General features: G+C 41.5%; 1 protein-coding gene across 11 annotated transcripts in view; it reads left to right on the forward strand.

Moving 5' to 3' along the window:
- Positions 1-19,619, forward strand: part of LTBP1 (latent transforming growth factor beta binding protein 1) — a 333,039-nt gene that overhangs the window by 1,171 nt on the left and 312,249 nt on the right. For 10 of the 11 annotated variants that reach the window (XM_008174460.4, XM_008174437.4, XM_042848435.2 and 7 more), the window contains exon 2: positions 879-949. In XM_008174460.4, coding sequence (XP_008172682.2) covers positions 879-949 — 71 coding nt within the window. Of the gene's footprint in view, positions 1-393; positions 413-878; positions 950-19,619 lie in introns of those variants that run through there. The other variant, XM_065589215.1, reaches the window with a different exon arrangement.

The raw sequence follows: 19,619 nt of genomic DNA on the forward strand, positions 1-19,619 counted from the left end.
TCCGCGGTAGCGATATCCCTGGGACGTTCCTCATTGTTATGGTTTGATGGATTGCTAGAAAGTGGGGAGACACCCGACGTCATTGTCCTTTCGTGCCGTGAGTTCCCCGCTCGTTTTCTGGGCTAGCCCTGCTGCAGCAGCTCTTTAAAACGGTGCCCATCGCTGCCTCCTCCTCGCCCCTCAGCGCGGCGGCTGCAGGGCTTTGTTTGTCTTCTCCCCAGCACCTGAGCGTGGGGCTGGCAACCAGGGCAGATTTTAGCCCTGACGGAACTTTTTTTTTAAAGGGGGGCGGTAATCCTTCTACCGGTGTGTGTGTGTGTGTGTGTGTGAGAAAAGCGGGGAAGAGTCGGATCCAGGCTTTGGGGTCTAATCTTTGGGAAAGCCACAAGCCATGCAACCAGCTCCGAAATCGGTAATCTCTCTCACATGCCCCTGTAGCTGGGCGCGGGGTTGGCTCGTCCGGTCATGTGCAAGGAAAGAGCTTGTGGCCCCAGCTATAGCCACAAACCCAATTCCCCTTGTGGGGGCAGGGGAGACCCCATTAGAGGTGAGGTATTGAAAACAGTGAGCTTCTGTTATGATTTAGAGCTATTGTATCTTTCAAATTAGGGGGTTTCTCCTGGGGGCTTTAAACTCCATTTCTTGCCAACTCCTGAAATACATTATAGGTAGCAGGAGTTTGTGGAGTGCTTGTCTTCAGACTCTTCCTTCTTCCCACCTTTTCTCCCCTCCTGAGGTGTGGAACAGTATTTTCTGGAAGCAATAATGGTCCAGCTGTGAGCACTGTTGAATTACAGGGCACTTCTCTTAAAGCCCTACACCTGGGCACAGGTACCTTGTCAAGGGCTGAGTTGGATTGTTTCCTTTCTTTACTGCAGGGTGAACGTCTGCGGAGGACAGTGCTGTCATGGCTGGAGCAAAGCTCCTGGCTTCCAGAGGTGCACCAAACGTAAGTGTCTATGTGGTAACTGGGGATGTCTGGCTAGCTAGGAGGAGAGTTGGTAGCCCAGGCTGTAGCCACAGGCTGTTAACCCCAGGCAATCATTAATCATCAGGAAATACCCTGTGCCAAAGTCAGAACCTACAAATTGGGGGGTGAGGGTGTGTGGGGAAATCCACGGCCTATGGATTATTTTTTATTAGGTAACAAGATACTAACAAGCTCACTGAACTGATGTTTGTTGTTTGGCTAGTAAATTTGCTTGCTTATCTCTCAATGTTTTATTTGGGTTTTAAATATTTATACACTTGTGAGAAGGTAGCAATGCTGAAATCTTAACATTTTGGATTTTCATTCCATTCTAAACCCCTGTTTCCTGGCCCTCACAACTTTCATAAAGAATGAGCATTTCTCAAATTGATTCTCTGCGCAGAGGTGAAATTTTGGGGAAAACTTTGTAAAATGTCATTCAGATGTGTTTGAGTGATCAGAGTGTGAAGGAAACCCTTGCTGTTCATGTGTTGTGACATTTGTGAGTGGAGGGGACTCAGGACCTGAATGAGGTAGAGAAGCCCCCAAACATGCAGAAGTGGGGAGTACTGACTCTGCAGCATACATCCTCCTGGCTCCAGAGACCCATGTGAGAACCACATGGTCAAGCTCTGCAGAGAGGTGGAGCTGGAGAATGGCCATGCTGTAAGGCATCCTCCCTTGCATAGCTACAGGAATTAACTGTGTAAAATAATTCTGGGTGGGTTGGTATTATTATTCCTTGCATAAGGAACCCTTGCTGAGTGGGGCAGGATTCAGGGGTGGCTGCAAACTTCTTAGCAGATGTACTGTTACCCTGGGTCTTGGGAAGAGTTGGAGGCTACTGCAGGGACTCAGGCTCTTCACATGGGTGGTCTAGCTTCTGCTTGGTATCCTGAAAATCAAACAGACCCTGGGACATTGATCAGTTTAGCAATCAGCAGTTTTGTTTTGGTTCCCTATGTGGGATTTTCCAACACAGTGGGCAATGTGGCTCTCAGTCCTCAGTGAGGTCCTATACTTCGACCTGTATGGAGAACTAAAAAAATTATATAATAGAATGGGTTGTTAAAGAGAGCACACAGAGCACACGGTTTCCCATTCCAATTTCCTTTACATTGAATGCAGTCTTTCAGACTTGCATGTCCTCAAAAATGTGTGGATTGAAATAAATGTTGCTGTTTATTTCAACAATTAAAGGTTGAAATAAACATTCAAGTAATAGATTTGATTACCTATCTGTGTAAGGAAACAGAAATATTTTAATGTGATTAATTACAGAGCTTGAAAAACATACCTGATACTAAGTCACTAACATGGGTAAAAATACCTGCATCACCAAGCTCCTGCAATTTAAGACATAAAACAGTTGTTCATTGTGTACTGTATTTAATTGCAACCTGTTGACAGTCAAATATTTTCAACACATTAAAAAAATTAATTTACTACATCACATTTTTCATTTGTATATCTTCTTTCTCTTCCTGGCTTCATTCTACTTCTTATCTCTTGTATTTCCATCAGTCATTAGTGTCTCTCTTTTTTGAGCAGTTACAGTGTCCTTTTCCTCTTTCTATATCCCTTTATAGCTTTCTTTATAATAAATTGTGTTCTGTCTTCTCTCCTATAATTTCTGCCTCTTTCACTTCTCCAAATTAGCCATTGATTCTTTTTCCCTTTTTTCCCTTTATTACTCTTTTTTTCTAACTTTCAAATTCTTCATAAAAGTCAGTCTGACAATCAGAACCATGTGGGGCAGACCCCTGTACTCATGTGGCATTTCACTTAAGTCAATGGTGGACCTCTATGGGGGAGCAAGAGTTCACTCACAGCTATTGCAGGATTGGCGTCTCATATTGTAATTCTGTCAGAACAGGGACCTGTCCTCTGTGAAGCACCGAGCCCACTTTTGGTTGCCATAAAATTATTAATAATCAGTCTCTTCCCCTTTCCTACCCACCTACATTCTCACTTGCACCCATTCACATACAGTCTCGTACCTTTCCACCCACCCTATTATACATTACCTTAGTCCATCACGTGCTTTGCTGCACATTGGGCTACCCACATTTGCCATCCTTGCCTCTCAACTGCCCTTCTCTCCAAATCTTCCCATTTCATGTTGAGGTGCTTGATGTCATTCAGAACTGTTGGTTTCCATATTATTTGTGGTCTTCCTCTCTTTCTTCTTGCGTTTTCTGGCTTCCATTCAAGGGCGGTATTTGGTAAACGTTCTTTTTCCATTCTCAGCACATGTCCCAGCCACTGATGTCTTCTTTTGTAGATTATTTGTGAGAGGGTACTTTGTCCAGTAATTTTTCTGACTTCTTCATTCGTCTTCCTATCTCTCTCTGTTATTCCCAGTATTCTCAGACATTTGTGATGAAATGCATCCAGCTTTTGCATATCTTTCTTGGTAAGTTGCCATGTCTCCCTGGTATATGTTGTGATGGTGATAACAATTGCTTTGAACTCTTTCAGTTTTTTCTTGAGGGAGATGTTTTTGAGTTGCTAGATGTTTGAGTCTTCCAAATGCAGCGTTTGCCTTCCTGATTCTTCTTCTTCTTTCCTCAGAGCTAGTACCATCTTGGCTGATAGTACTTCCAAGATATGTGAAATTGTCCACGTTCTCCAGTTTCTCTTCTTCAATTTTGATTTCTGTCCCCATTAACATGATATTACATTCTTTGCATTGTATCTCAAACCTATCTTCTCCATTTCTTCTTTTACTTGGTTTGTGCATTTTTGTAGTCCATTGGCATCTTCACTGATAAGAAGGATGTCGTCAGCAAAGTCTAGATCGAGTCTAGATTGAATTGTTCCATTTTAGGCCATATGTATCACTGTCACATTGTTTTAATCCATACACTTAAAAGTTAGGTTGACCTAGCTACGTCAGTCAGGGGTGTGAAAAAACCCACCTCTGACCATCATATCTGTGCTGACCTAGCCCCCCAGTGTAGATGCAGCTGTGTCAATTGAAGAATGCTTCCATGGATGTAGCTAACTTTGTTTGGGGCGTGGTGTTCCTACATTGAAGGAAAAAACCCTTCTGTTGGTGTAGGCTGAGCCTGTGCTATAGAGTTATGCAGGCATAGCTATGCTGACATAGCTAAGCTGGTATAGTCTCCATAGTGTAGACATGGCCTACATAGCGTTCACTTGGTTGTAACTTGGCAAAGCTATGAATAGCACCGGAGGTGCTGAAGATGTCTGGCTGAAGATGTAGGATGATAGCACTATGTTAGCTTAGTTTTGGAAGGTTAACTCCACAGCCATCAGAGCCAGAAATCTCCTTTTTAAAAAGAAAGCTTGGATTTGCAGAAATTGATGGCTTTCACATATAATTACTACTCCCCCTAAGTGAGTAGATTTTTTTTGAGCCCTGATTAAAAATCCTACTGGAATGGCTGTATTTGGTAGGGGTCACCTTCCCACATACAGAGCCCTCTGCAGAGGTGGCTGGGCCTGTAGTGCCTCCTGTTCCAGGGGGTGGCAGTCCCTCCAGGACACCCTGCTTCTAACAGCAGCAGCTGCTGAGCTCCCCCAAGCTGCTTTAATGGCAGTACTTGGTGCCCCCTTTCCCCAAAGAGTGGCAATAGGGGCACTGGTGCAGTCTTAGGAAGATATCGCTTACACATCATGTACTGAGTGGACAGGTGGATTTTTCAAGCTCTGGTTATAAACTACATAGTTTGGAGCTACACTGCTTGCTACATTTACAAGTTTCACCACCTCTATTGAGCTGCTTGATCTTACAGTCTGTTCTTGCTTCAGGGGGTGAGTTTATACATTCCTGTAAGTAACCAAACAGCTTTGCAGTTAATTGCCTGTGAGTAAATGTGCACCACATCCAACTTTAAGCATGGGATTTTCTCCTGGAATGCTCAATCTTTCCTTTTCTTTTTTTGATGTTTAAAGCTTTATTTTAAAATAAATCATTTTCAAGCTTAGCAAAACTCTGCTGCTCAGCAATCACATACTTATTGTGTAATAAGTATGGAGTTGTAAAGTTCCGCCTTAAAAGAAAACAATATCTGTGTTTAGAGCTGTTTGACAATGGGAAAATAACTTCAAACCAGCTGAGAAAATTTTGCTCAGACTCTTGAACATTCACCTTTAGATACAGACCCCACATGGAAAATTTGAGCCCAAACAATAAATATTTTGGAAAGTTGTGAGCATGTGAACTGGGCTTGGCTGTAGTGGTTGTAACAAGTAAAAATGCAATAATAAGGCACTGTCAAATTTTAAAGTGTCACTCAGTTTTTATAATACATTTAATAACAGCACTTAGTATTTGTTGCATTTTCGAAGCATTATGCAAACACACACTATTTTAATTAATTCTCCAACATTCCTTTGAGGCAGCTAAAAAGCATTATCTCGTTTGTTAGCAGATAGGGAAATGAAGGCAGTGAGAGGGGTTAAATGTGGCCTTGGGCAAGTCACAACAACTGATTGGCAGAGCTGGAATTGGAAATTAGGAGTTCCTGGCTCCCAGCCCCATACCCATTCCATTGGGTCATGTTGTTGTTTTTCAACTGCGGTATTTGGTAATTACTAGCAAATTCTTGTCTATTGGGTACAACTTCTCTTTATAGAGTTGCCCCTTTCTTTCATTTTGTTTATGATTACAAAGGGCTTTATTTTATTTTTTTTGTACTTGAGAAATTCCAAAGATTACTCCCTGCTGTTTGCAGTACTTGGAATCTCCCAAACAGTGCATGAGAGCACTTTATAATTATAGAAGAAAGAGATAAGCAGAGGAGCTGTTAAAAATATATTATAAACAGTACACTGGTACAGCATGTTAATTTGAACTGTTTCTTAGCATGCCCAGTGTAACTGTTGCATATCCTAATAAAAATACTGGTGCCTTGAGGAATTCTAAAATCCATTAATGGACTGGGACTCTGAATGCTGGGGGGGCAGGTGGGGACAGAGTTGTTGGGTTGTAGTTGAGAAAAGGAAACAGCAGCATGTTGTTGCAAAGACGTGGGGAAGGATACCTACCAGGTCAGGCGGATGAATAATCTGTCATTAAACTTTTCCATTTTACTATTAACTATTCCTAGGTTTTCCTCTCTCTCAGAACTAATTTACAAGTTGGTTCTTTTGAATCTGTTCTTTGGTTTTACTTTTAAGCACTTGTCTTTCAGTTACTCAAATTAACTTGGATAATTTGTTTCTACCTTAGCTAACTGTTTCCTTTGGATAAAAGTTCTGTTTTCATTTCAAATAGAAAGATGGTCCTCAATTGTAGTATTATTACTTCGTATTTATTTGCAGTAGTGCCCATTATGTGCTTTCCTTTCACACGCTTATTGATCCATGGAGAAAGAGGAAAGAGCCTGATTCTTGTATTTACATTCTGCTAGAATGCCTTATTGACCTACCTGCCATTTTTATCAGTCAGTCCCATTGCTGTGGGGATGGGAGAGAGTTATGAGACCTCCTGTCAGCAGAAACTGTTCAGCTGCGTCTATCAGTTTGCCCTTTCTTTGGGGAGACAGACTGCTCACAACTCATACTAGGTGAGACTTTCTCCCCATTGTCTTTGTCCCCCGACCCTGACTTTACCTGGCAGTAATAAACTCTAAATTATATTTTTCTATCTGTACTTTGAGGGATCAAGCAGTTTGTCCTCCTTCTATTGCAAATCAGATACTATGTTGTGATGTGAACTGGCACTCATTACAGCAGTGTGTTTAACACCCATTAAATAGCATATTCAAATCAAATTTCTCAGGCTCTTCAGAGCATTCAAACAGTTAAATAGGTGTCTATAGAGGACTGAAAAGAAAAGCTGTCAAATCTGGGTCCTTTCTTGAGTTGGTATGAATATGCAGTGGTGTTAAGGCTTAACCACACCCATTTTTCAAATGCTATTGGGAGGAGCCTATGGGTCCAGTGTTTTCTCTGTGGGACTGCCTGGCTATTTGCTTTAAATGTCGTGCACTTCAAAATGCACTCTTGGGTGCAAAATCCAAAAATATGAACATTTTGAACAGAATGTGTGATGATTGCTGTGACACTTGGGGTTCAACCCAGTCCAATAAGGGGTTGTTTGTACCATTTGCCCTGCAACTTTGGGTGCCTTCACTGCTGTGAGTCACAGCCCTGATGCCAACACCCTGGCTTCCGCTGCCCAGTTATTTTTTGCAGAGTGACCCCAAGCACTCCCAGATGGCTGCCTTCCTTCCGGTTTCGGAGAAAACATGTTTCTCCTTGTGTTTGGTCACATACTTTACAGCATAATAGCAGCGGGTATCCATAATTCTTCACGGTGTTAATGCATACATTTCACAATATTAATCACCAATGTGTCCCCACTGGTGATAGTTGAATTACCACCTCCCCTCCTTGTTAGCTTGAGGGCTTTGTTTACTTTATATGTAATGTATCTTAATTGTCTCTGCCTGGCATCCAGGCTGGTCAGAAAAGCAAATGCACATTCCTTTGTTTAATAAGGCAGACTGTTTATGCACTACTTGCCAAACACATTTTAAGAACATAATCTAGCGCATATTTATAACTCTTTGTACACACACCTTACACAATGATCAGTGAGTTGTTAGTTTTTTCAGTTATATATTTCATGCCACCTTTTGGGTGTATATCATAACAACAGTGTGTTAGGTGTAGTATGTCAGACCTGATCAGTGCTGACAGAGTAGTGAACTCCAATGGGCGTCTGTCACAACTGAACATTAAATAAGCAACAACAAGAACATAATTTGGAGGAGGTATAGGGTACAGAGTTGCATAAGTACTTCCTAGGTTAAGATGGACTGGTTTCATATGAAAATCTTCTTGATGTTTTGCTTGTGTAGCTTGACTTATGCCTAGAAACAAGTACCTCCTCGTGATAAAATGTTCCTTTCTCATTGACATCATTTCATCCTTCACTTTAATTGCACATAAGAAAATAAAATTTCTTCCTTGTTAGCAAGCTTATTTAAGTAAGGAGACAGAAACATCTTTCCACATATAGATTCAGAAATTTGAGTAGTCACTTCTTGATAAAAATGAAGTAGTTTTCTCAGTCCTCTCTAGCAGGAACAGACACTCCTAATCCAGATAGATTTTCTGTTATCTCTAGGTGGTGTGCTAGGCTGGGATTTTCAAAGATCCTAACAGTGAGGCACTCAAATCCCATTTAAATTCAGTTGTGTTTGAGCACCTAACTCCCTTAGATTCCTTTGAAAATAATTCAATAGCTTTAATGATTTATTTTCTCTAATCAAATTAATGGAAGGTTCTCCAGTGCTAAATATTTCTTTCAAATATTTTTTCACAGTTGAGTTTTAAGTATTGGTTTAATTTGCACTCTGTTAAACTCTGGACTCAAAATTAAATATCCTAGCTACAAGGTTGTCCATTTATGAAGTTTTATTTAACTCTACTGTTTATTTATTTAATTTATTGTCTATTTCTTACAAAATATTTTGTAGCAAAGTGAGCAAGCACTTTGGTAAGAAGGGCTAAAATGGTGCAAGTATTGGAGCTCTAAAACGCCATGCCACAATCCTTCTATTTCCCAACCCCCTAGGGTGCTAGTAGCATGCCCAGTGTACTGTCTCAGAGGCAAGCACTGTAGGTGCTTCAGCAGCTGGCCTGTAGGCTCTAGCCCTGGTGGGTCCCAGAAACCACTCAGACACATGGCTAAGTGAAAGTATTTTTACTAGGGCTGGCAGGAAAAGGGAAAGGTTGCAAATACTCCGCGTACAGAGGCTTATAGATTCATAGATTATAGGACTGGAAGGGACCTCGAGAGGTCATCGAGTCCAGTCCCCTGCCCGCATGGCAGGACCAAATACTGTCTAGACCATCCCTGATAGACATTTATCTAACCTACTCTTAAATATCTCCAGAGACGGAGATTCCACAACCTCCCTAGGCAATTTGTTCCAGTGTTTAACCACCCTGACAGTTAGGAACTTTTTCCTAATGTCCAACCTAGACCTCCCTTGCTGCAGTTTAAACCCATTGTTTCTGGTTCTATCCTTAGAGGCTAAGGTGAACAAGTTCTCTCCCTCCTCCTTATGACACCCTTTTAGATACCTGAAAACTGCTATCATGTCCCCTCTCATTCTTCTCTTTTCCAAACTAAACAAACCCAATTCTTTCAGCCTTCCTTCATAGGTCATGTTCTCAAGACCTTTAATCATTCTTGTTGCTCTTCTTTGGACCCTTTCCAATTTCTCCACATCTTTTTTAAAGTGTGGCGCCCAGAACTGGACACAATACTCCAGCTGAGGCCTAACCAGAGCAGAGTAGAGCGGAAGAATGACTTCTCGTGTCTTGCTCACAACACACCTGTTAATATATCCCAGAATCATGTTTGCTTTTTTTGCAACAGCATCACACTGTTGACTCATATTTAGCTTGTGGTCCACTATAACCCCTAGATCCTTTTCTGCCGTACTCCTACCTAGACAGTCTTTTCCCATTCTGTATGTGTGAAATTGATTTTTCCTTCCTAAGTGGAGCACTTTGCATTTGTCTTTGTTAAACTTCATCCTGTTTAACTCAGACCATTTCTCCAATTTGTCCAGGTCATTTTGAATTATGACCCTGTCCTCCAAAGTAGTTGCAATCCCTCCCAGTTTGGTATCATCCGCAAACTTAATAAGCGTACTTTCTATGCCAATATCTAAGTCGTTGATGAAGATATTGAACAGAGCCGGTCCCAAAACAGACCCCTGCGGTACCCCACTCGTTACGCCTTTCCAGCAGGATTGGGAACCATTAATAACAACTCTCTGAGTACGGTTATCCAGCCAGTTATGCACCCACCTTATAGTAGCCCCATCTAAATTGTATTTGCCTAGTTTATCGATAAGAATATCATGCGAGACCGTATCAAATGCCTTACTTAAAGAGTTACAATTCAAAGTGAGCAATAGCGGTTACTGTTTGGGTCACTGGGGTGGTCCAACTGAGTCAGGGCTCTTCAAGTGTAGTGCCTGGGGCGTCCTCTCCAGTCCAGTCTCTAGCCAAGCAAATAGGCGCTTGAAGGTTTCCAAGCCAGGTTCAGTTAATGTGTCTCAATGGGGCTACCTTGCACTAGTTCCCTGCCCAGCTGCTGCTGCTCCCACCTAAGTCCCCCACAGACCTGTGATGTCACAGACTGTTCTGAGTGTGGCTCTGTCCACAGATTCTGGGGCTTCTCTTCAGCTCCCTGCTGACATGCTGCTCACTCCCTAAAGATCCCAGGCACTTCCTGGTTCAGAACCTTTTCCCTTACCTGGCCAGGGAAAGGGGAGAGGGCTGATGGGAAACATAATTCCTGCTTAGCCAGGAGGAAGGGGCTGTACAGTGGGGAGGAGACTGATGGGAGTGTTAGTCCCCTGCTGTGCAGATCCATCACACTTTGAACTCAAAGCAACATTGATGACATCAGTGTTCTGGTCTCTTGGGCTTTTCTGTGTATTGGGGACCTGTAAGGATTGTGCATAGGGAAAGGACACTTTTGGGTCACTGCATTTGAAAACAAAAGAAGGATGTGCAGCATCTGAAAACTTAATATAATTTTGCTTGCACTTTCAAAACTCATTATATTCGTATATCATGATGCACTTAAAATGTTTTTCAAATCACACATTTCACCTTAGTATTATATGCTTTATAAGCTATGTTGAACACATTATTAGTCAAGCATTTCAAATATCAAAAATGCAATATGCGGCTTGTAACTGGCCTAATAAGGTGTACTTTTGCTAACATGAAATGTTCAATGCCTCTAGTTGAGTCCGCCTTTAATTTCTGATGTACTTTGGCATTTTAAGAGTATTCTATAAAGTTGCAAAGAGAAGAATCTTTGAGTATGTTATATTGTCATTATACTAGCCACACACTTATTTTTATATTGGGAGCAAAAGACTAAGAATATATAGTGAAGGCATTTGTTTTTGTCCCATTGCTAGAGGTCATGTTTACACAATCATTGAAGTCAATATAGGAATGTATCAAATGTTTTGAAATGGACCAGTTAAGAATTCCAACAATGTTGCACACTTTTATTAGATGCGTATTTAGGAAAAGAATTCCCTTTGGCCTCAGTTATAAGAAGAACAAAGTCCATGTGCAGAAAGATATAGATGGTCATAATATTTCCTCCACAAGGATTACAAGGATAATCTCACTTTTCCAAAGAGTTTAGTATTTTTGGCTTTTTCTGAACTAAAAAAAAAAAGCTGAATGAAAAGTTATTTATAGAACTGTCTGCAAGATGGCTTACATTTCTTTCAGCTGATTTACAGTCAAATAATTCTCAGTTTTAATGATTTTGTAGTCCTATTAGTTATCATTCTTGCAGAAATAAAAGAGTTTGTCAAATCCACTCAGTCATAATTTTTGAAAATTATTCCTATGCGATATATATACCGCTAATCAAATTGTTGTGGAAAAAAACCTGAATGGCCAGTAATTTGTAGGTGCAGTGTCTTTGCTTGCCTCCTTTGGAATAATTTTTTGAGATCTATGGATGAAAAGCTCCATATAAGTGCTAAGTATTGTTGATAGTGTATTTTATTTTTAATGTGTTCACAGTTAACTTGTTAATATTAAGGTCTCATCATTATTCCTGACTTCAGTCATTCTAGCAATTCAGTGTGAATGTTGTCTGAGTATGAACTGTAGGATTGGACCTAAGGGTATGTCTACAGAGCAATTAAACATCTGTGATTGGCTTAGGTCAGCTGACTTGGGCTTGCGGGGTTTGGGCTGTCGGGCTGTAAAATTGCTGTGTAGAAGTTTGGGCTACCACACAAAGGGGAGAGTCCCAGAGCCTGGGCTCCAGCCTTGGGCCAAACATCTACACAGCAGTTTTTAGCCTGCAACCCAAGCCCTGCAAGCCCAAGTCAGCTGACCTGGGCCAGCTGTGACCATGCTGAAGGTCTTCTATTCCAGTGTAGATGTACCCAAAGAGACTATTGACGCTTACAAAATCAGTGCAATCATAAATGTTCTTATCTCTGGCCTACCTTTTCAAAAATGTTGACCATCCTCTCTGTTCCAATTTTATAGAGACTATGCCATGGCTGTACATTCACTCCACCATAATACCGTTCAGATCTTCTAGTTAACAGACAGCTGTTGGTCTGATGTCCAAATTCAGCTCTCTGTTTCAGTGATGTAAATCCAGAGTAATACCATTGAGTTCAATGCTATTACTTTGGATGTACACCATTGTACTGATAGTAATTGAAAGACTCCAATAAGTTTACACAGGTATCTAGGTTGTTCAAATAAACCTAATATTGAACTTCTAATCACACAGGGTGAAATTTGCCGCATACAGATGGCCAAAAGGTCCAGTCCTTAAGACCCACTTATCCTCAAAAAGGGGTTGTTTTTTTTTGGTGGCCCTCTGCACAAGGGTGAATTTCGCTCATGGAGAATACTGAAATATCACTTCAATATATATACAAATATAACAATTTATATTAATATAAAAATCAGTATCAAATTAAAAAAACAGTGCTTACCATACCCTGTTATACCACACCTGCACGAGCCTATTCTAGTATAGTGTGGAAAGGAACTTGAAACCACTGCTTCTGGAGCAGATGGTATTGTCGCAACTCGGCTTTTTTCTCTTCTTGACCTAAAATTGATCCAGACATCTTTTCCAGATCTTACTACACTGGTATCTGAAACAATGCCACATTTATGTTGTTTTAATCTTGCCGCTAGTGACTATATTTTTTTAACTTACTCTATTGTGTGCATTTTGTTTGACAATTTACTCTATTTTATATGGGAGAACATAGCGAAAAGAGATCAAAGCAGATATTTTGGAAATTAATAAAGGATGGGCAATATTTCATCAAACACATGTAGACTGATACATATTGTGACAATGTGTGCAGTAATGGAGCTATTGGGAAGCCACTCTTCTATTTGAATTGATGGCTGGCTATGTGCTGTTTAAGAAGTACAAATTCAACATGGATTTATCCTTTGAACAAGAAGGAAATATTTAAGGTCTGGGCTCACTAGAAATAATACAGGACTTATAAAGTTATAAATGATAGTCATTATTTTCAATTAATTAAAAATTCAGTTTTGAGTGAAAAATATCTGAATCCACCACTCAAGAGACAAGCAAAAACCAGTTGTCTGATAGAGCTGGTCTTTAAATAAAAGTCAAGAATGTATGGAGGACTTTGAAGTGACTTTTGACAAAGGGTTGCTTTGTGAAAGTGATCCTAAATGCAGGTTTCACTGTCTAGTTCAGTGTCTCCAGTGTAGCCTTTAATAAATGGAAGAAATAAACTTGTAAACAAAATGACATTATTAGCGAGAGAGAACTTTACAGTTCAAGTTGAAAATCAAGGGCGAAGGTTTTAAAACCCACAATTGGGGTCAGATTCTCAGAAGTGCTGAGCATTCAGCAGCTCCCATTGGAAAAAAATCTGATCACTTCATTTGGGTGCCTAAATACAAGCTGATGTCGTCTGAAAATGTGTCCCCAAATGTATGGACATTTTGGATCAAATTTAGCCCTGTGTAAACAGGCCCAGATATATTTGACTTCACTGGAGCTATACCATCTTATACTAAGCCTGAATTTGACCCTATTTGCTCTCTTCTATGAAACTTTTTTTAGGTTGAAATTGTGTTTTTTTTTTTTTTTTTTTTCCCCTTATTTCTTATATTAAATCTTATCTTTAAGTTTCTCTGTTTACTATTTTTTACATAACATTAATAAAAGTCTCTGTAGATTCATTAAAACTCACTTAGCCCTGGTCTACACTGTGGGGGAGGAGGGTGGGGAGGAATCCAGCCGGTAATGAAGACATGCCCTTAGAATTTGAAGACTTTAAGTAATATTCTCTGTTATCAATTGATCTTCAGGCAATTAAGAATAAAATAAAAACACTTCTTGTATAATATTCCCAGACAAAAATTATATTAAAATGGAATTAAAGTTGAGAGTACATCTCAGTAATTTAGGAAAAAATACATTACAGGGAAGTTGGTATTATCCCAAAATCAAGTATTATAAGCCGAAGAAATTCAAAGATAAAGTTAAGTTTAAAAGAAACCCAAACATGCATATACATGGCAATGTAATTAGGGTACCCAAGTAATCTTAACTCTTCCCTGTAGTGATGTCGTCCAGTAACCCCTATGATTATGATTGGGGCATTATATTGTTTGTGGTTTGAGATTAAATGTACTTTTTAAAAAGACACATTAGATTTTTTTTTTCTTTTCTCCCTTTTGTGGTGTTACTATGGGGCAGAGTTAAGATTGTTTTGAGTGCCCCAACTGTGCAGTTCTATACCTTAACATGTTTGGCTTTCTTTTAAGTTTAATCTTAACTCTGAATTTCCTGGGTTTATAAAACTAGGTTTTGAGATGACCAAAACATTACTGGTAGGTTTTTTCAGCCTTAATTACATTTTACCATAGTTTCTGTCTAGGAATTTCCTTGGTTGTTTTGTTTACTGTTAATTCATGGAATTTTTTAATTAAACAATAAATTCAAAATAATGTTAGCATGTGGTATTTCAAAAAATGTACATATGAAATATCAACCTTTAATTTTTAAAAATATCTCTTTTTATAACCATATTCACCAGTATGTTCTAGCTGCTTTATGCCACTCTGTAGTAGCATGAAGCAGCCAGAGTGAACTGGTCAATTAAGCTGCATTGCAGTACCAGAGCAGTGTAAAGCAGCTGGAGTGTATACCCTAGTTTCCCCTTCCTTAGTGGAACCATGCGGTCAGACCTATAATTACAAAAACATTACATTAGGTCAGGGGTCGGCAACCTTTCAGAAGCGGTGTGCCGAGTCTTCATACATTCACTCTAATTTAAGGTTTCGCATGCCAGTCATACATTTTAATGATTTTAGAAGGTCTCTTTCTATAAATCTCTAATATATAACTAAACTATTGTTGTATGTAAAGTAAATAAGATTTTAAAATGTTTAAGAAGCTTCACTTTAAATTAAATTAAAATTCAGAGCCCCCCTGACCGGTGGCCAGGACCCGGGCAGTGTGAGTGCCGCTGAAAATCAGCTCACGTGCTGCCTTCGGCACGCGTGCCATAGGTTGCCTACCCCTGCATTAGGTACTCATCCTCCAGCCGCCCCCCCCCCTTTGAAATTTACAGCTCTAATCCTCCAAACACTTTTACATGTGCTTAACTTTGGAACTAACCCTATGCTTAGTGTCTCCAACAGAACTGCTGTACTCATGTGCTTCTAGTTAATAAGCATGCAAATGTTTCCAGGATAGGGGCCTGAAAGTAGGGTTACCATTCGTCCGGATTTACCCGGACATGTCCTCCTTTTTGTACTAAAAATAGCGTCCGGGGGGAATTTGTAAAGCACTCACAATGTCCGGGATTTCCCCCTCAGGCAGAGCAGACCGAGCGGCTGGGAGGGCTGCAGGGAAGTCCCGGGCTGGACTCCGGAGCAGCTGTAGAGGAGCCGGATCCGCCCTGCATTCTGAGCAAGTGTATCAGCACAAAGTGCAGCCCTCCCCTTTTGCAACTGGGAGCGGTTTCTGCCATGCAGCGTAGCAAAACGGGAGCAAGAGCACTTTGTGCTGATACAAGGGCAGCTCTCCCCTGCAGTCCGGTCCGGGCCAGGGACCGGGTTTTGTTGTGCAGGGCCAGGGACCCGGTTTTGTTGTGCTGGGGAGCTCAGCCACGTGTCCGTCTCGCACAGAGCCCAACACCCTGTTCTGAGCAGCAGGGTAAGGGGGCCAGGGGGCAGGAAGGTTCTGGAGGTGGCAGTCAAGAAACGGGGGGGGGGGGGCTTTTGGGGGGGAGTGGAGAAAGTTTTGGGCAGTCAGGGTACAGGTAGGGGGTAGGGTCCTGGGGGGCAGTTGGGGGGGTCTTAGGAGGGGGCAGTTAGGGGACAAGGAACAGGGAATCTTAGGTAGGGGGTGGGGTTCTGGAGGGCAGTTAGGAGCAGGGGTCCCAGGAGGGGGCAGTCAGGGGACAAGGAGCGGGGTGGGGGGCTGAGAGTTCTGGGGGGGAGCTGTCAGGGGGCAGGAGTAGGGAGAGGGATCGGAGCAGTCAGGGGACAGGGAGCAGAGGGGTTTAGATGGGTTGGGAGTTCTGGGGGGGGGCTGTCAGGGGGCAGGAGTGCGGAGAGGGATCGGAGCAGTCAGGGGACACGGAGCAGAGGGATTTAGATGGGTTGGGAGTTCTGGGGGGGGCTGTCAGGGGGCAGGAGTGGGGAGAGGGATCGGAGCAGTCAGGGGACAGGGAGCAGAGGGGTTTAGATGGGTTGGGAGTTCTGGGGGGGGGGGCTGTCAGGGGGTGGGGAGTGGTTGGATGGGGCGTGGGAGTCCCAGGGGTCTGTCTGGGGGTGGGGGTGTGGATAAGGGTTGGGGCAGTCAGGGGACAAGAGGCAGGGAGGCTTAGATAGGGAGTGGAGTCCTGGGGGGCAGTTAGGGGCAGGGGTCCCAGGAGGGGGCAGTCAGGGGACAAGGAACGGGGGGAGGGTTGGGGGTTCTGGGGGGGCGGGAAGTGGGAGGGTCAGGGGCAGGGCTAGGGCGGGGCTCCTCCCGTCCTCTTTTTTGCTTGCTGAAATATGGTAACCCTACCTGAAAGTATAAGGTTTACAGTATTGAAATAGTTCTAAAGACATTTATTACTGTTTTAAATAATGTGTACTACATTAATTTATTATATTCAATTAGTAAAGTAACTAAATATATTGACTAAAAACTAAAATATATTGGAATGGCAGTTTAAATTTAAGTGATTTTATTGTAGTTGCATTTCCTTTGATGGTGCCAGAGGGAATAGATATCAATTGTTGAATTGCAAGAAGAGAGTATTTTATTGGTACTTAGAGATTATTTTATGGTGAAATATTATAGGAGTTTCAAGGCTTTCTTTCAGTTGATATCACATACTGACACTTGATAACTTTCAAAGCTCTCCTTCCCCATTCTTTAACTTTTAAAACAATTGTTTCACATTTACAGCATTATTCACAAGAATACTGCTTGATTAAATGTGTGATTAGAGTGAATTTCACATTGTGTTTTTTTGTTTGTTTTCCCTTTTGCAGAGTTATGGACTAACATTTCATGCTGAGACTTGGAAGCTTTTTGTTTATTTGTAATTGAGACCCTTTGACCTCTGTGTTGGGTGTGAGATTGAAATGATCAGGTCTGAGTGCTACAGGATCTGATACAGATGGTGTAGATATGCTTCTGTTAACCACCTATATATATGAGTGCTTGATTCAACACTGCATATTCCAGTTTTAAACCAGTGTAATTTTATTGATTTCTTTAAACCACTATTGTGACCTCCAAATTCTGGCTTGACCAATTCCCAGCATAATTTAAAGCAGTCACTGTTTTTTATAGTGGCTTCTTACAGCCACCCATGGGCCACTCCATAACCCAGAAATAGCTGGAGTACTGAATATTGAGGACATATGCCTTCGACACCAAAACATCCCTCTTCCCCTGCCTTCTGCAAAGCCTCATGCCAGGAGGCTACAAGGGTGCAGAGGGCAGTGTCTGGCCCTTATACCAGGCAACTCTGGGAACCTCTACAGAGGAATTCCTGATTGGCTTCTGGCCCCTTTATGCCTCTAAAAGCTGATTATTTATTTGTTTTGTATTTCAGTGGGACCTAGGGGGCCCAGTCATGAATCAGGGCTCCATTGTGCTGGGTGCCGTACAAACACATAATAAAAGATGGTCCCTGTACCGAAGAATTTACAATCTAAATATAAGATGAGATAATAGGTGGATACAACAAACAGATGGGGGAACATAAGGTAACTATGAGATAAAACTGCTCAGATGAAAAGCATTGGTCATATAATACCAATCCCTTACCCACAGTTGAGTTTTTGTTGGCATCGCAGCAGAGGAGTTTTAAAGAAAATTTGAAGGAGAAAAATGAGGTGACTTTGCAGTTTTTATCTCTATCTAGATAATCTTCTTTGTGGAAATTCTTGGCATACATCTGAAAGGTTTTTTGCATAGGATTCCCAAGTTTTGTTTTTTAAACTTGAAATCAGATGTTTTTAAAATTAAATAGAGGTTTATTTGTTTAAAAATAAACATATTACAATTCATTTTTAAATTTGGCAACATCTATTAAGGACTAAACTTATTAAAATTATTTAAATTAAATAGAAAAAGTAATATTCAGCAGTATATATTTGCTGCCAAGTTTTAAAGAAAGTCTGGTCACTGAACTGGTACAAGTCGCTGTCTAGGCACCTGGAATCAGAGTTTTGTGACGTGCTAAACCGGTTTTTAGAACAGGCTGCTCTCATAGGAGTAGGCAGAATATTTTCTACCTTTCAGTTTATTTAACTAGTTCAGTTAAATGTCTAGTTCATTCAAAGTTAAGAAACCAATTTGGGTGCTGATAAATCAGGAAAGCTTATTTTCCTCTTCCAATCTATGAATATAAACTATATATGAGAGGATGAGATCTACTTATCGTGGACGGTGGGTATAATAGGCCAGGGGAGGCTCAGCCTCCCCCAAGCACAGATGGTGCTCTGGGCCCCGTTGTGGTTTGGCGGGGGAAATTTTTGCTTTTAAATATGCCCCACGCAGGTTCCGGGGCGGGTCAGAAGACGGTATGTGCTATTCAGCTTCTTGGGTTCATCAGTAATCTCCCTGGACTCCAGGGAGATTACTAATGAACCCGGGATGCTGAGTAAAACATACCACCTCCTCAGGGGCATACCTGCATGGGGCATATCAAAAGCTCAGGTTCTTCTTCCAGAAGAGAGAAGAGCTTTTTGAGTTTTCCCACAGGGTGCATTGGGGTCTGCAGAAGGGGAGGAGTGGTTGTGGGGGCTCTGGCCAGCCCGGGGCTCCTCTGGCCGTGGGGGGGAAGGGGGTCTCGGGGCTCCTCTGGCTGCAGGGAATGGGGGAGGGGGTGGAAGGGGCAGAGCCGGGGGCTAGCCTCCCTGAAGTGGGGTCCACCCACTGCCCATGCTACTAATTGTAAAATCTTGAAGCACATGGTGACCAGAAACAATCAGTTCAGTACACTAACTACAGATAATACTTCCTTTGTTTAGTCAATTAGTTTTAAATGTAAAATGTGTTAAACTTTTTTTCTTGTATATCCAGCACATTTAAGGTAATTTTATTTAATAAAAAAATTAAAATGCTCTTTTTGTGCATTTTAATTGAATGTGCATTTCATTCAAATAGAGCTCGACACAAGTTGCAAATAAAAACATTAATCTAGTAAATAAGAAATGCATCATTAACCATTTTCTAACATACTAATAAATGTATCCTGCAACTAACTGAGTTGTAGGGTCACCATTGGTCTTTCTTTCTAAATGGGCAGTTTTTCTTCTGGCAGTATCCAGGTTTTCTCTGGGACCCCCATTTTACAGATGGGGAACTGAAGCCTTTTAAATCGCCCAGGCCCCTGGGAAATTGCCCCCTTTTGATCCACCCCCCCCCCACCCATTGGTGCCTGGCTAGCAACCTTCCTTTAGGTAAATAACTAAAAAGTACAAATTCAAAACACGATTAAACTTGATTTATTCCTGCTTGCTTATTTAAACCATGATTCCGTGCTGATTAGGCCTCAACTGGAGTATTGTGTCCAGTTCTGGGCACCACATTTCAAGAAAGATGTGGACAAATTGGAGAAAGTCCAGAGAAGAG

Source organism: Chrysemys picta, chromosome 3 (assembly GCF_011386835.1).
Source record: "Chrysemys picta bellii isolate R12L10 chromosome 3, ASM1138683v2, whole genome shotgun sequence".
Classification (NCBI taxonomy): Eukaryota; Metazoa; Chordata; order Testudines; family Emydidae; genus Chrysemys; species Chrysemys picta.